At 47.5% G+C, this 13,005-nt stretch overlaps 1 protein-coding gene across 3 annotated transcripts in view; it reads right to left on the reverse strand.

Moving 5' to 3' along the window:
- The window catches only part of KCTD17 (potassium channel tetramerization domain containing 17), a 9,674-nt gene extending 1,972 nt beyond the window's left edge, over positions 1-7,702 (reverse strand). The window contains exons 1-7 of one of the 3 annotated variants that reach the window (XR_002090926.2): positions 7,453-7,700; positions 5,750-5,858; positions 3,240-3,331; positions 1,661-1,756; positions 1,132-1,257; positions 249-389; positions 1-89 (exon numbers count right to left, since the gene is read on the reverse strand). The exon at positions 1-89 is cut by the window's left edge and continues 1,972 nt beyond it. Coding sequence is in view for 2 of the 3 variants with exons in the window: in XM_019489722.2 (XP_019345267.1) it covers positions 1,030-1,257; positions 1,661-1,756; positions 3,240-3,331; positions 5,750-5,858; positions 7,453-7,668 (741 nt within the window). In the remaining variant the exon portion in view is untranslated. Of the gene's footprint in view, positions 1,258-1,660; positions 1,757-3,239; positions 3,332-5,749; positions 5,859-7,452 lie in introns of all 3 variants that reach the window. The other 2 variants (XM_014606421.3, XM_019489722.2) reach the window with 2 other exon arrangements.
- Positions 7,703-13,005: the final 5,303 nt, after the last annotated feature.

The following is a 13,005-nucleotide window of genomic DNA, read 5'->3' on the forward strand; positions in this document are numbered from 1 at the left end:
ATGGGCAGGACGAGAGCAGCGGAAGGGAGCAGGAGGAGAGGGAGTCCGCAGGGAGAAAGAATTAGTGGAATCCTGAGTAGATGAATGTGCTGCAAATAAAAATAAAAAATTAAGTTAAACAGAAAGCAGCAGCCAGGGTAACAGAGCTCCCACTGAACCCTCAGCCCCAGTGTGCCTCCTGCTCCCTGCAGTGATTCCCCCAGCCCCTTCCCTAGTGCTTCCCTGACGCTAGCTGTGCAGACTCTCACCAGAAGGGAATGGACGGCTTTATGCTCGGGTATTTATTATTATCATTTTCCTCAGGGATTTGCTGCACCTTTCTCCTCTGCTTCTGCCTCTGCCTCTGCCTCCTCCTCCTGCTCTTCCTCCTCTGGATCCTCCTCTGTGCTCTGCGTCCCAGCATGCAGTACAAAGGGAAGAAAGAGCGGAGACACTTGCAAGATGAGCCATGGTGATTTTTGCTCAAGCACCAGGCCTTAATGTAGTGGTCATACTTGGGCCCAAGAGAGAATTTCTCTAAACAGCTTAGAGATCTTTGGAGGTAGTTGGGGGCAGGGGGGAATTCACTGATCTCCAGAGCACAGGATCTATCCCACATACAAATGCGGATGGTTGTCAGGTACTGAGAGAACTTGGTTCTTCCTATGGTCTACTGCCTACCGAGCAAGTGCCCCGCAGGGAGTTTCTCCCCTCCCTCTCCTGCCAGAAGGTGAATAGGGAACTTCCTCCTATTTCCACATATTGGAACTCATTGGAGGAAACATTCCTCCTTCTGCATAAAAAAGCTTGTAGACTTGGTCAGGAAACAGATGCCTGCTGCAAAGCATTCTGAGGATTCACATGCTTGCGGGACTGAGGAGAGCAACACACTCACTATGGGCACAATGAGAAGGGATATCAAATAGGCATGAGAAGGTCGCAGGTACCTCATTACAGTGATTTACCACATATACAAGGTCCCATTTGGTAGCAGATGATGGCACTTCATGACCTTGAAAAAGGGACTGGCCATGACATTTCACCACCTGGTTAACTCACAGCTGAAGTTGATAGAGGAAAGAGAGAGAAGAGGCTCTTACGGTAATGAAGATAAGCCATTAACAGGGAGGGTGACGTAAAAGTTAGTCTCACCTTGACTTTGCGGCTGGGCTCAGAGCTCAGGCCATTAGGAGAATTGTACAGCTCTTTGGAGACCACGCACAAAAACTCTGTCTGGTCCTCATTCCCATAGTTATAGGTTGAACCAATATTCACCAGCTGGAAAGAAAAAGGAAGGGAAGATTACACACGTTCATTGCTATATGGCCACTGTTCTCTGGGGGAAAGCCTTCAGGCAGCACTGAGTCAAAACTCTATGTATGAATCCCGCTAATAAGTCCCAGCAGCTGGGAACAAAACAGAGGCTAGGACATGAAGAACTGGGAATGGAACCTGCTGAAATGCAGAGAACTTTATCCTCATAAGCACAGGGTCCTCCCAACTCCCACTGAAGAGGTGACAGGGAGAGGGACACTCCCTGACAGCATCCCAGGTTGTTTCAGGTGAGTGAACACTACCCCTGGAAGGGAGTGTGCATTCTGGCACCTTGGGGTTATGGCTTGTTTCCCTTCTCTTTGCTAACAGTATACTCCTACCTAGGCCACACATATTCTGCCCATACCTGCTCAAAACGCCAGCCATCTGACATGGTGGAAACCATCTGAGTGAGCTCTTCTTCCTGGCATTGCAGCACCCGGTACACATGTTTTGGTGGAACCTGGGAGCAAAGTAAAGGGTTTATTAAAAGCATGTTGCTGACAGATCCTTCCTGTGAGGCAGATGTTCCATCAGAAAATAAAGCAAAATGGTTCTCTGGCCTTAAGACGACACCATACTGGAACAAAAACTAACACCATTGTGGCTAATAAGAAGAGAAAGACCTGTGGCTCAACTTCATACTGCCTAGTCCTTGGAGGGCCTGGAATAAGGACAGAAAAGAAGAGTGGTTTCTATGGTAGGGAAGGAGCAGACTGCAGATGCAGCAGAAAAGCACCTGTTTTAAATGCACACAATGCAGGGGAGAATCCAGCACTCAGCACAGACCACACTCTTTGATATGGGAAATCTGCAATTGTTACTAACATTAATGAAAGTCACCTATATAGTGCCATAGATGCCCACTTACAGGCAGTCAGCACATTCCCCATCCCATGGGGGTTTACAGCCTAAGTCATGTAAGGCAAAAAGCAGCACAAGATAAGGCACAGGACAACTATTCAAAGAAAAGAGGGTAGGGTGATATTACTGGCAAGGAGCAGCAGTGTATCTGCCACAGGATGCCTGTGTAATTGTGGGCAAAGCACCTAATCTGTCTGTGTCCCAGTTTCCAGCCTGCAAAAGGAAGATGATAATCCAGCCATTCTCTCACCCTTTCTCTTGTCTACTTGGATTATATATCCTTTGGGGCAGGGACTGTCCCTGTGTTTGTATAATACCTACTAAAGTAGGACCCCAATGTCAATATGAAAGTCTTGGTGACACTGTAATGCATGTTACCACCATTATTTATTATTGTTGTTGTTATTTGCAGGACTGTTGTTGTTAGTGTTAGTAGTAGTAGTAATAGTAGTAGTAGTAGTAGTAGTAGTATTTATTAAGAAGCAGAAAGTATTAAAGGAGAGCTTGAAAGAGGTGAGCAGGTTGAGAGGTGGAGAAGTCAGGATCAGTGATTTCCTCTCCACAGCTACCCCTCTGCCTAATGCCATGATGACACTTTAGTGACTCCCCCCATATATCCTTCTGCCTTCCCTCATGCTAACACCTCAGTGATTCCTCACTGATCTCCTCCTGCCTCCCACAGTGGCAGCACACTAAAGGGAATGAGCTGACTACTTTCTGAACAGACAGGGGCCCAGCAGACATTATACCTTCAACACACTAGCCCTTTCATACATTGAACAAGCCCTTACGGTTAGTGCTCTGACTGAAGGCTGATGATATAAGATCTTCACAGATAAAATAAATGCCACATCCAGTGCCACCTCTGGGGTAAGAAAACAGGACTGAGTTATTGTAATTAAGTGGAGATCTTGTTCAGGGGAAATTTCAGAACATGGAATTTAGCTTGTTGACTCTACTCAGTGGAGTCATCCCTGTGTTTCTACTGCATGATTCGAGCATCTCTCCCATTTGCCCTCCTTACTGTTCCTGGTTCTTCTTTCTTCCTCAGCTCCACCTTCTGTCTCCTTCTCTCCCCATACCTGTGTTACTGTGTAGTCCTTCTCCTCCAGTCTGTCCTTGATTATTCTGATTAAAGGGCCAATGTTATAGAACTCGGCTTCTTCCAGAACCCCTAGAAATAAAGGCACAGAGAGCACAAAAGGCACGTGGATGAGCTGCTGTACTTTCTTATTGGCTTATTTTCTCTGTTTCTCAGTCCCATTTGGCATCTCCAAGAATTCAGATCCATTGACCAGGAACTCCTCGTACATGAAGAGGTTTGGGCTGTTTGGAAACTCCTACACCTGGTATTGAATTCAGACTGCCCTGATTACTGGACCATGGGAAGAGGTAGTGGCCTGAACTGAACCCCAGCTCCCTGGTTACCATTCCTAGATTCATAGATGCTAGGGTTGGAAGGGACCTCAACAAATCATCGAGTCTGACCCCCTGCCCTGGGCAGGAAAGAGTGCTGGGGTCAGATGACCCCAGCCAGTTGCCTATCCAACTCTCTCTTAAAGACCTTCAAGGTACAGAAGAGCACCACCTTCCTTGAAAGCCTGTTCCAAATTCTGGCCACCCTTACCGTGAAGAAGTTCTTCCTGATGTCCAGCTTAAATCTGCTCTCTGTCAGTTTACGACCATTGTTTTTTGTTATCCCAAGAAGCGCCCTGGTGAACAGAGCATCTGCAATCCCTTTCTGCGCCCCCCTAATGAATTTGTAGATGGCCACAAGATCACTTCTCAGCCTTCTTCTGCGGAGGCTGAAGAGATCCAGTTCCCTTAGCCTCTCCTCATGGCACTTGGCCTGCAAACCCTTAAGCGTATGAGTGGCCCACCTCTGTACCCTCTCGAGTTATCCACATCTTTCTTAAAGTACAGCACCCAAAACTGGACGCAGTACTCCAAGTGCGGTCTGACCAACGCCACATAGAGGGGAAGTGTCACCTCTTTGGATCTGTTTGTCATGCATCTTGCTAATGCATAATAAAGTGCAGTTAGCTTTGCTGATGATTTCATCACATTGATGATTCATGTTCATCTTGGAATCCACTAGGACTCCAAGATCCCTTTCTGCTTCTGTGCTGCTGAGAGGGTCATTCCCCAGCCAAGAAGTGTGCTGGATATTTTTACGCCCCAAGTGCAGCTCTCTGCATTTGTCCTTGTACTGCATCCTATTGTGTTCTGCCCACTTTTCCAACCTGTCCAGGTCCACCTGCAATCATTCCCTACCCTCCAGTGTGTTCACTTCACTCCACAATTCAGTATCATCTGCAAACTTGGACAGAGTACACTTCACACCCACATCCAAGTCACCAATGAAGACATTGAAGAGTACAGGTCCAAGGACCGAGCCCTGCAGGCCCCACTGCCTACATGCTTCCAGGTCAATACTGACCCATCCACCACCACACTCTGGGAATACCCCCCTATCCTGGCTGTGATTCCAGAAAGGGGGCACTGTTCAATGAGCTCTGAACCCAGGCCCACTGCTCACTTTCCCAGGGAGAGAAAGGCTCTCATTATGGGGTACACAACCTGCTCCCTCTGATTTACTGACTGAGGAGGTTGATTATAAGCCCCTGGCTACCTTTCTGAGGGCTTCACTTTGGCCCTTGGTTACTGTCCTGAGGGCTTCATTCAGCGGCCACTGAATACACTCTCAGTTTCTCTTCTGCAGAGTTCTATATGCTCAAGAGTGAGACCTGATTTCACTTCTTGTCATTGTCCTAGGACTACAGGAATTTGAGTTTTCCCATCTGGTCCCTGTCCTTCAGTGACCTTTGTCTTGCTGATCTCAGAACTGAATTGTGCTTTACCTCAAAGCAGATCAACAAAGATTTGTGTTTCACTTTAAGCTACTGTGTTTGCATCTGGCCCCTCTCCTGAGACACACGTGATCATGTTGCTAACAGGCCTGTGGGAGAGGGTAGGTGGGGGGCATGGTACCTAATGGGTCCACAAGGGGCAATGATGTCTCAAAAACAACCTTCACAGATTCCCTGGTCAGTATGCAGACATGGCAGGCAAGTGAGATTTGTCTGACCTCACCCTTCCCACTTTAACCCACTCAGAGCTTTTCATCCTCCTACCTTCCTAGTGGAAAAAGTGGAAGGGTGAGAAGGGACTGAGTGACAAAGCAGTCTCAGCCAAACAGGGCTCAAACCCTGTCAGGTTGCATTGGAGAAGGCCACCTGCATCCTATTTGATAATTCAGCAGGGAACTTACTATCCCTTTGACCACAGTGACCTTGTTGCTCCTTTCCCATCTCTTCTGATCCCCAGTAACTGCAACAGCCCATTCAACCAGCGGAGCAGTGATGGGGACACCAGCTTGTTCAAGGGTTGGACTCAAACTGGGCTTCCCTCACCATCCTAGTGGGCACTCCCTCCCAAGCACTTATTCAGTGTATCAAATGAAAACTGACCCATTTTCAAGACAGCAGAATGGAATGAGGTCAGGGAATTAGGGCAAAGAGCATGTAATGTAACCCACTTCCAGCAGCAGGGAGAGGTGTTAAGAAGGAAGTTTGGGGTTTCTAAGACTCACCCTCTTCAGCCATATCTTTATCCAGTACCAGCTTGCCATGACGGAGAAAATTCAGGATAGGTCCAAAGTATGTGGGGTCCCGGTCTATGAGGTAGGCACCAGTCTCATCCTAACCACAGAGACAAGCCAACATAGGAAAAATGTACAAGGGAAACTTGTCCCCATCCCTGACAACACCATGCAATGAACTGTAATAACATAATAATTTTAGTAACAATATATGATATTTCTATGGCTCTTTTGAGTAGTAGTAAAGACATGGCAATGGAGCTGGGTTCAGTTCTCTTGGCTATGCAATCTTGGGACATTTACCACAATCTCTCTGTGCCTCAGCTTCCCTATGAAAGATGAAGATGATGCTACCTCCCTTCTTTAAGAGATTTGAGATGAAGAAAACCATAAGCATTAGGCCTCTTAAATCCTTCCGAATCACATAGGCATACAGTACCATATAGAAAAACAGCCACATCTGAGTGAAGGGCTGCTGGTAAATGCTGCAGACAACAGTGCTACAAATACACAAGCTCAGGTACTTTGGCAAAGTCAGCATCAAAGCCAAGCAGCCCATCAGGCCAACACAGTTAAAGCACTCCAGTTTCTGCAGCCAACAGAGGGACATTATGTTCAGCTGCTTCTGGTTCTCCTGCCTAAACGAACAAGTACATATTTACAGCTGGTTCAACAGGAACAGATTCCAGCACAAGTCCAGCATGAGGCTCAAACACACAGCTTCAGGTTCACAGCAAGATGCCTTAACTACTATGTTATCATACTTTGCTTGGCAAAGCATGCTGGGTCAAAACAGTACCCAGGATTTTTAACTTTCATACAGAGCAAGCGGGACCTTGATTGTAAAGGTCTCACTATCCTAAGCTCAGCCCCGCAGCAAAAGAGACAATACTCTTACTTTTTCTCCCTCTGATAAACTGAAAGGATCTAGGAAACTCCTGCACAGATTTGAGCTGATGGGCTTCCTGACATTTCAGGCCTGAAGCTGCCACCCCTCCAAACTCTCCCTTCTGATTGATAAGGCTTTCTGGGAGCTTTACTACATTTCCCTGTCAGTAACAGCAAGAATCAAAAATAAAAAGTCGGGGACTCTCCACTCAGCATGGCTCCTACCTTGACAGTCGCATGAAGGCAAGGAGGATGGGAAGCTCTTAATTTTGGCTGTACTCGGCAAAGCTATTTCTCCTGTCAGGCTTCAGCTTAAAGTCTGAGCCAAGCAGTGGCTCAAAGCTAGGGCACTTCAGGTGGAGTAGTGACAGCACAAGAAAACAGAGCCTCTCTGGAGTTGCTGGTAGTTCTGGTGCAGAAGACAGGTGTTATGCCACATGTTAAGACAGCTGCATGGCACTAAAAAGAGAAAACCAGGGGATCCAGGGAGGGATGAAGGTCTCTCCATCAAATTACATCTGCCCCTCTGCAGCCGCAGAGATGCTGTGCCCTCCCTGCCATCAGCCTGGCTCCATCCCTTTCTCTCCTATTCCTGCACCGAACCTTTCTCTGCCCGTGTGCTCCTTTCCCTCTCTCCTCTTTTCCTCGTGCCTCCCAGCCCAGCCTGTGCAGAGCTTTGTCTCTCCCTCAGGGGTCCCTTTCTTCCCAGATGGGTACAAGAAGAAGGCAGAACACAACCGCATGCACGCACACACGATGCCAGGCAGAAAGCTACCCCTCAGGGCAGGTGCCAGCCTGATGCTTACCTGGTCCGACTGCAGCTCCTCCCCCTGGCACAAGCGGCACAGGAATGATTTCTGTTCCCGGCACAGGGTCTGCCTCGTGGTTAGGAAGATGGTGCCCCCAACATTCAGCCGTACCCACTTGCCCCTGCTGCTGGTGGCAGGGGGAGGCTGGTGAGTTTCCCAGGCATAAGAAACCCTTTCTGCCCGTTGCATTTCCTCCCTTCCTTCCATCCTCATCTCTCCCTCTCTCTGTCTCTCTCTGTCCCTCCCCTGCTCCTAAGCTAAAGAAACCAAGGCAGGTATTGGACACTGGAGGATTCTGGGACCTGTAGTTCCTGAGGTGGCCTGCACCCCAGAGGTGGCCGCATTTCAGTGGTGCTGTACATACACAGCTTCTTAAATGCTATGGGATCTTTTGGGAAGATAGATGCTGGATGAATGCCGTATCTACTGTTCTTGGTGAATGGCACAAGAAGCAAAAGTGAGATCCACAATCTGAACCACTGCTATCATTCAGAGGGCATTAGGATCACGGTTTTTGCTTACAGCCCTTCTCTAATTTTTATGAGTGTACTTGCTATACAGCACTTTGAAGAGGCAAAGTAATATGTAAAAAACTTTAGCTGTCAGGTGAGTGAGGGTCTCTCTGAAAATGGGCACCTAGGAATTCTGGGAACTGTAGTTTTCCATGTCCCACCATGCCTGCAACCCATGATGGGTGGACTTGGGAGATGCTGAGAAGTGCAGTGTAACACATCCCACTAACCCTGCTGTGGGACACCAAAGGGCTCTAGAAGCTGGCCTCCAGATCTGGGTCACAAATGCAGTGTGCTTTGAATGGAGGAGAAAACTGCTGTGCCCATCTGCCAAATAGTGTTATCCCTTCCAGTGCCTGCAGGACAGTCACCTTTCCTGTTCCTGATTCCCCAAACAGGTATCTGACTGCTATCTCAGTCACTGCAGTGCTGTTGAAGTAGAGAAGTTGGACAATTTCCTTCTCTGAAGTGGGTGGTTTTAAGAGAGGGAAATTAGCCTTCAGCAGCAAAGCCCAAGTTCTTTATATTTCTCTCTGACTCAGAACAGCCATCTATCTACTTGGCAAATTTTCCCTAATCTGCTACCGTTCCAACACCTCTAAATCTGCCTGGCAGAGACTCCTTCGTGGGGGGGAAGGAAAATGAGTCTCCATGTTCACTTAGTCACAGGGCTTTGCTGCTACCACACACACACACACACACACATACTCTCCAGTGTACCTCTGGAATGATGTAGCACCTTCTAAAAGTTTCTACCTCTAGCTCTTCTGAATGCCCCATTCTAGGCAGTGGTTGTGGGAAAGAAAAGACCAGCTTCATCAGCAATTTAGTTGCATGGATTCCAAGACTTAAGCAAAACACGAATGCTTTATCTATCCCACAACCCAGCGTCTACCACACCCTACTAACCAACTACAGCCACGCCTGCCAATCTTTCAAACCGTATTCATATCAGGAAGAAAAATGCTGATTGCTTCCCTCCCTTAGTCTGACACAGTCTATATCTTCTCTTACCTCTTTTCCAAATAGGTTTCTGACCTTTGGTAGTGCAACACACAAAATGCAGCAGCATAGACATTTTAATTTATCATGTCCAAATGTTGCCTTTCCAGTCCAGGCTGTTGCTACACCATGATATGCATGCTCTAGCTTTTGTTCTAATCAAGGATATGCATCTATATATTAATAACAGTGTTTGCAGGAATGGTGCTCAACCTTTTTAAGGCACCTCTTGGAAAATACTGGCTTTTAGTTTTCATTCTTTTTTGAGTATGGGAAAATAATAGAGCCATTTTTCTGTTGCAAATAAATCATATAGACCACAACAGGTCAGAATGTTTTTAACATTATGGATACCTAGTTGAAATCACTGGGTTTATCTTGTGAATCATTCTTGTACACCGAACAGTGCTACCTTTGTGTAGCACCCTACAACACCCTTGAAAGAAACTCACGGTACTCCAGGATGCCATCATTGCCTTAGGCGCTTTTGCTGATGTAATCGGGCACCAAACCCCTTCAAAATCATGTTGCAGTGCTAGATGTTAATATCTGAACAGAAATCACAGGCCTGACTGTGCACCTTCAAGGTGTTTGCAAAATTGGGCTGTGCTTTTCAGGCCAGCAAGTAGTGTATTGGGTGAGCATGGGCAGACTAGCATTACTTTGGGCTATACTGATTGCTCTAGGATAGTCTGTGAGGAAATTAAGGGATTAATAGCAAAGAAATTATGTTCTGGGAAGAAGAGAGAGGGATGGGAGGGGCAGAAAGCAGGAACAGGGAATTGTAGGACTGCTACTGGAGGATTTCCTATGCTTATTAGGCCTGTGTGAGTCAGCAGCAATCTGATCCGGCTTCAGATCTGGCCGCTTCGGATGGCCGCGATCCGATCTGGAACTCCGACTGGGTTCCCGCCTCCATCCAGCCAAAGCATCGGAGCCACCTCGGAGATCTGGCCATAGGGTATAATGGGGAATCAATGAAATATCTATAACTTTGTTGTTTTTTGTCTGATTTGGATGAACCTTGCAGGGATGGTAGCCTCTCCTGAGAGCATGAAACCTGCCACGTTTCAAGAAGATCAGTGCAAGGGTTTGGGAGGAACTGTACCCCAAATTCTTGAAAGCCAAACTCCTGTCATGTCTATGTGTTACAATGGGGTTGGGGGGTGGGGGGGGTGAAAACTGCAGGACTGGTAGCTCGTACTGTGTCCACAAAGCCTGCCAAGTTTCAAGGAGATCGGTGCAGGGGCTTGGTGGGAACTGCACCTCAAGCTGTGGTCAAGCAAAACTCATGCCATGGGTGATACTGTGCGCGCTAAGGCGCAGCGGGGTGACAGCTGCAGGGATGGTGGCCCCTGCTGTGGCCACGACGCCTGCCAGCTGGAGGAGATCGGTGCAGGCAGGTCTGGGGCCCTGCATCCCTAGCTGCTGACAGACAAAACTGTGCCAAGACTGTCTGTGTCTTGGGTTAGTTGATTGTCTGCTTTGATTCTTTCCTCTCCTTAGCCTGGGTTTGTAGGTGCTAATTGATGCTCGTTAAGTCGTTATGTAGTAGCTAGGTCCTGTGTATTGAGCTGGGCCCTGAGGCCCTGGTCCCTGAGAGAATCATGGATTGATTGGTAAGGGGGAACCCAGCAGCTTAGCAGCCAGGCCTGCAGCAGCAGTCTCCCCTCCCTGTCCCAAGACAGACACAGTCAGTCCCACAAGCACCCATGGCACCAGTTTTTCTTGTCTGCAGTTTGAGGGGCAGTTCCCCCCAACCCCCTGCACCGATCTTCTTGAAACTTGGCAGGCTTTGTGGCCTCAGTAAGAGCTACCAGCCCTGCAGTTTTCACCCCCATGTTGTAAGACATAGACGTGACATGAGTTTTGCTTTCAAGAATTTGAGGTACAGTTGCCCCAAAACCCCTGCACTGCTCTTCTTGAAACTTGGAAGGATTCATCCTACCTGCAGAGTCTACCACCCCTAAAAATGTCATCTAAATTGGACAAAAAACAACAAAGTTATAGGTATTTTATTGTTTCCCCATTATACCCTATGGCTGGATTTCCGAGACGGCTCCGAGACAGCTCCAAATCGCTTCGTGAAGCCTAATGAGGCCAGTGCTTCGACCCGGATCTGCCGCTTCAGACCCCGAAGCATCTGAATCTTCTCTGGATCCAAAGCTCTGTCCAAAGCCTCACACAGCCCTAGTGCATATACGCTGTAGCTTGTGGCTACAGGGTGACTACACCGAAAAATTAGGCTTGACTGTCTGGAGTCTGGGGACCCAGGAGTGCTGGGAGTTGACTACTGAGGTTCTGAATGTGTCTGGTTAGGGAGCATTGGCATATATATCTGGGCTTGCCCAAACTATCAGCACATATATATCCAGACATATGATGAGCTCACAATGAAAAGAGCAAGCCAGCAGCACCCTGACTTGCTAAGTGAGCACAGACTCTGGTTATTTTTCTCTTGAGATGACACCAATTCTAACTTGTTGCTTCCCTATAGAGTTGGGACATTAGCTCTTTTAAATGACTTTGAGAAAGGGTGTGAATTAAACAGAGATGCTGATGAGGCTGCATGTGGTACCTGTCCCCTTCACTGTCAGGGAAGGCAGTGGAAGCTTTTGCCAAGTGCCTGAGGAGGTCTGCGGCAATCTTAAACTTTGTAAAATAGCTCTGCTACCAAAGGTGATGCTGACATACAAAACAGAGAGAAACTATAGAGGGAGTGAGCTGAGAAGAGGGGATACAGTTATGCTGGAATGGCTACAAGAAAGAGGTTCCCCCTCTGAAAAGGAGGAAATAGGGGAAAATAGGGGAGAGTTACAATCTTTCAAGAGGCTTCTGAGTGTGGAACAGATCCAGAACCTGCCCCAAGACTGAAAGGATATGTGCATCATAGGGGAATGTGCAGATGGTTCAAAGACAGCCTAAAGAGGAGTGTCCCAGACATGAGATCCAGGTAAAGGGAGAGGAAGGTGCTCTAAACTGAGGGCATGTGGGCATGCCTATGGCAAGTGGGAGAGGCATCCCTCAACTGACTCCTGACATTTTATCGCCTGATGTAACCTCTCCCAGGGACTGGGGCACGAAGGACCCCGAGCCACATGCCCTAGGGTTAGTGCATCATAGCAGCCCGAGCAGAGCAGGTGAGATGCTGCTCTTCAGGTGCAGGTGCTCTGAATGCAAGGCCAGAGCAGGTAAATAATCTGCAATCAGACCCAGGATCAACAAGAGGTACCAGTCAATGTGGTGATATCTGAGGGATGGAAGTACATGAAAGCTGCCCATGCTTGGTCAAACCCTGCATGGTACCCTTCAATAACATCGCTGTCACAGTTCCAAGGTTAACTACATAAATAATCCTTTTATGGCATTCTCAAGAGCAGCTGATTAGATCTTGGGTCTCTGGCTGTCACCTGTTTTTGGAACAGAAAGTTGTATTCCACCTCTTCCAGACCGGAATTTTAAGGTGCAGTCCCCTGAGGTCCAACTATGTTCACCCATGCACTATAATGATGACAGGCTTTTGGTGTGGGAACCAAAGTTACGGAGCATGCTGTATGGGGGGACAACTCAAGACATGGAATGAGACACATATGGGCTGGGGGCCATATAGGCAAAGCTGGTTGTTCATGTGGGTGTGTAGTTTAAGCTACATGTTAAGTAAAGAGTCCAGTATCAATTGAAAATTTCTGGTATCATGTTTGATATATAAGCATTGGATATTACACCCAGGTCAGAACATGGTGCAGCACCTGCAGAGCTGTGTTCCCTCAGAGACGATGATGCAGTGGCCAACCACCTTTTGCAAAGCACATTATTATTTATTTAAAGCAAAGGCATTACAGAGAAACAGTCACAAAACAATAAACAGCGTATACACTTACAAGGCTTGCCAAGGTTTACCTGACTTCCGGATAAGTTTCTAAATAGCCCAATTAGAAGTCTGTCAGTTGTCAGGTCTGACATTTTTTTCCCAAAGTAGAGCTGTCTCTTTTAGTTGCTTGCTGCCTTCTTGAATCATTATGTACAATTCCCCCAC

This window comes from Alligator mississippiensis, chromosome 4 (assembly GCF_030867095.1).
Source record: "Alligator mississippiensis isolate rAllMis1 chromosome 4, rAllMis1, whole genome shotgun sequence".
NCBI classification, from domain to species: Eukaryota; Metazoa; Chordata; order Crocodylia; family Alligatoridae; genus Alligator; species Alligator mississippiensis.